The 2,822-nt window shown below is 55.7% G+C and overlaps 1 protein-coding gene across 1 annotated transcript in view; it reads right to left on the bottom strand.

Moving 5' to 3' along the window:
* NTN5 (netrin 5) overlaps window positions 1-2,822 on the bottom strand; it is an 8,322-nt gene that overhangs the window by 4,902 nt on the left and 598 nt on the right. Inside the window, exon 2 of the mRNA XM_021707826.1 lies at window positions 2,692-2,820. Within this exon, the coding sequence (XP_021563501.1) occupies window positions 2,692-2,820 (129 nt within the window). The remainder of the gene's footprint in view (window positions 1-2,691; window positions 2,821-2,822) is intronic.

The raw sequence follows: 2,822 nt of genomic DNA, 5'->3' as shown, positions 1-2,822 counted from the left end.
AAAAAAAAAAAAAAAAAAAAATTTTTTGTAGAGACAGGGTCTTGCTATGTTACCCAGGCTGGTCTCAAACTCCTAGCCTCAAGCTATCCTGCCTCAGCCCCCCAAAGTGCTGTGATTACAGGCATGAGCCACTTCGCCCAGCCAGGAAATGTTTTAAAAACAAAAACAAAAACATATTAGCCAGGCGTGGTGGCCTGCACTTGTAGTCTCAGCTATTTGGGAGGCTGAGGCAGGAAGATCTCTTGAGCTTAGGAGTTCAAGGCTACAATGAGCCATGATCATGCCACTGCACTCCAGCTTGGGCACCAGAGCAAGATCCTGGCTCAAAAAAAGCAACAAAAGAAAACAAATTCCAGGACTTCTGCAGGGCCCTGGGATCTACATTTCTATCAGGCATCCTAGAGTGAGATAGATGCCAATGCCAGGTTCATGGGCCACTTTTTGAAGAGACCTGGACTTAAAGGTTTTTGATTCAAAGAGATTTGGGAGTTCTGGACTGGCAGATCCCTGAGAGCCCAGAAGAGTCTTGGGATGGTCAGGAGCTGAGACAGCTGTATGTTCTTAAGAGAGTGACTCCCCTTCTCTGAACCTCTGTTTCTCCATCTCTGGTGGGGCTCTGGATCCCTCTCTCCGGAGGCTTTCGTGGACATCAGAGGGGGCTACTCAGGGGATCGGTGGGTGGAGTCAGGCCTCGATTCCTTCTGACCCAAGGTTGACTGCTTTGCCTCACTTCCCCTCGGTACACCTTGGATGGAGGAGGGGAGATGCAGACTCCCATGTAAAGGCAGCAGCTCTGCCACGGGAGTCAGTCTCATCCCTTGCTCTCAGACCCTTCACAGCACTGTGGTCTCCTACTCAGGTGTGGAGGGCAGCGTTCAGCTCAGCCTGGGAGGATATGGCGACTCTCAGGAGGATGACCATCCCGGCTCCCAGGCCCTGTCCAGGCCCAGGATGTGGCCCACCCCACCCTCAGGCCAGGTGAGTCTCCTCTTGCTGGTAGGGACCAGCCAACTGAGAGGAGGCCCTGAGGAGGTAGGGGGTAGAGAACCTGGATAATGGTGGCCTCGGGGAAGTCCTGCATGGAGATGGGACCAGAGTGCAGAGCTGAGGACAAGCATGGTCTCTAAGTTGGTCCACGTGACATTCTTCATGCAGGAGGAAATAGAGGGGAGGGAGGCAAAGAATGTGTGAGGGAGAGGCAGAGGGAGTGGGAAGGCCAGGGGATGCGTCTGTCTGTGTCTGTCGGTGGAAGTTACCCTAGGGCATGGGTCACAGGCTGGAGGAGGGAGGAAGGTAGGAACGAGCTGTCACAGAGTCTCTGTGAGAGGGGCTGCCAGAGGGAGGTGGGACGGTCTGGAAGTGGGCCCTTTCTAGGGGCACTTGTCCAGGTGGGTGACCCAGTGGACACCACAGCATGTAGGCAGGCCAGGCTCCCTAGTCCAGTTCCTTGCTGGCAGTGAGACTTACGGTAAGTGACACATGGCCTTGTGCCTCCCCTTCCTCGCCTGGGGAGAGGTGACCTTGGCAGATGCTCAGGAAGCCCTTCCTTCGGGCCAGGTGCCATACTGAGCTTTATTCAAAGGGCCATGTGTATATTCCCTCATTGAACTTTCATTGCAGTGTGTGAAGGACATGCTCTTATTCTTCCTGCTCTACAGGGAGGCGACAAGGTGCAGAGAGGTTAAGCTACCTGCCCCAGGTCACAGCAGCTGGTAAGCAGAGGAGCTGGGATTCCAGCCAAAGTAGGCTGACTGACTGGCTGCCAAGGCCGTGCTTCGGTCTGCTGCCCTAGGGTACCTGGCATGACAGTACCCAAGAGGAGCTTGGCAGGGACAAACTGAGACACCAGAATGTGATTTCCTGAGCTCAGATCCTAGCCCTGCCATACACAGCCACTGCTGGGGACTTCCAAACTCTAGCCTCAGTTTCTATATCTGTAAAATGGGCCTGATGGCAATACCTGCCTGGCACACAGTAGGTGACTGGTAAATATGTGGGGTTTTTTTGTTTTTTTGTTTGAGTTGGGGTCTCACTCTGTTGCCCAGACTGGAGTGCAGTGGCCACTCCTGGCCACCGCAGCCTCGACCTGCTGGGCTCCAGCGATCCTTCTGCCTCAGCCTTCCAAGTAGCCAGAATTACAGGCATGCGCTACCACACCCGGCTGATTTTTTGATTTAATGTAGAGATGAGGCCTCGCTGCCCAGGCGGGTCTCGAATCCATGAGCTCAGGCAATCCACTCACCTCAGCCTCCCAAAGGCGCGGGATTACAGGCTGAGCCACCGAGCCCGGCGTAAATATGTGTTTAACAACTGAGTACTTTCGCCATGTAGTTGATTTGAGGATTCAGGAAAGTCCAGCTGCCCTGTTCCCCTCAGCTGTTCAATAAATGTCACCCGAGTGCCTGCAGCCACCCAGGTCCTAGGCTGGGTGCTTGGAAAATGTTTACATCATCATCACTGTGGGTCTGTGAGTGTTGGAGAGACGAGCTCCTGGCTGGCAGGCAGGGCCATGTATGTGGCTGAAATGCAGGACAGGCCGGGAGTGGCGAGAGGCTGTGGGAAGGAGGTTCAGAGGGGACCCCTGAGGCCAAGACAGTGTGGGGAGAAGCAGGAAGCACATGGTTCTGGAATGGGAGGGGACAAGGGACACAGTGACAGGTGAGGGCAGGGAAGTGGGGGCCCAGGACTCACGCAGGCAAGGGTGGGGGTGCCGGGGCGTGGCAGGCCGCCAGGGCCAGTCGCGATGGGACGGGCGGCAGCTCTCGCATCCTGGGCCAGTGGTGTGGTGGCGGCAGTGACAGCGGGGGGGCCGGGCACGGGCG

Source organism: Carlito syrichta, unplaced genomic scaffold, assembly GCF_000164805.1.
Source record: "Carlito syrichta isolate Samal-C Ts95f unplaced genomic scaffold, Tarsius_syrichta-2.0.1 Scaffold126461, whole genome shotgun sequence".
Classification (NCBI taxonomy): Eukaryota; Metazoa; Chordata; class Mammalia; order Primates; family Tarsiidae; genus Carlito; species Carlito syrichta.
The sequence above is the reverse complement of the archived record's forward strand: the minus strand, read 5'-3'. Positions and strand labels throughout refer to the sequence as shown.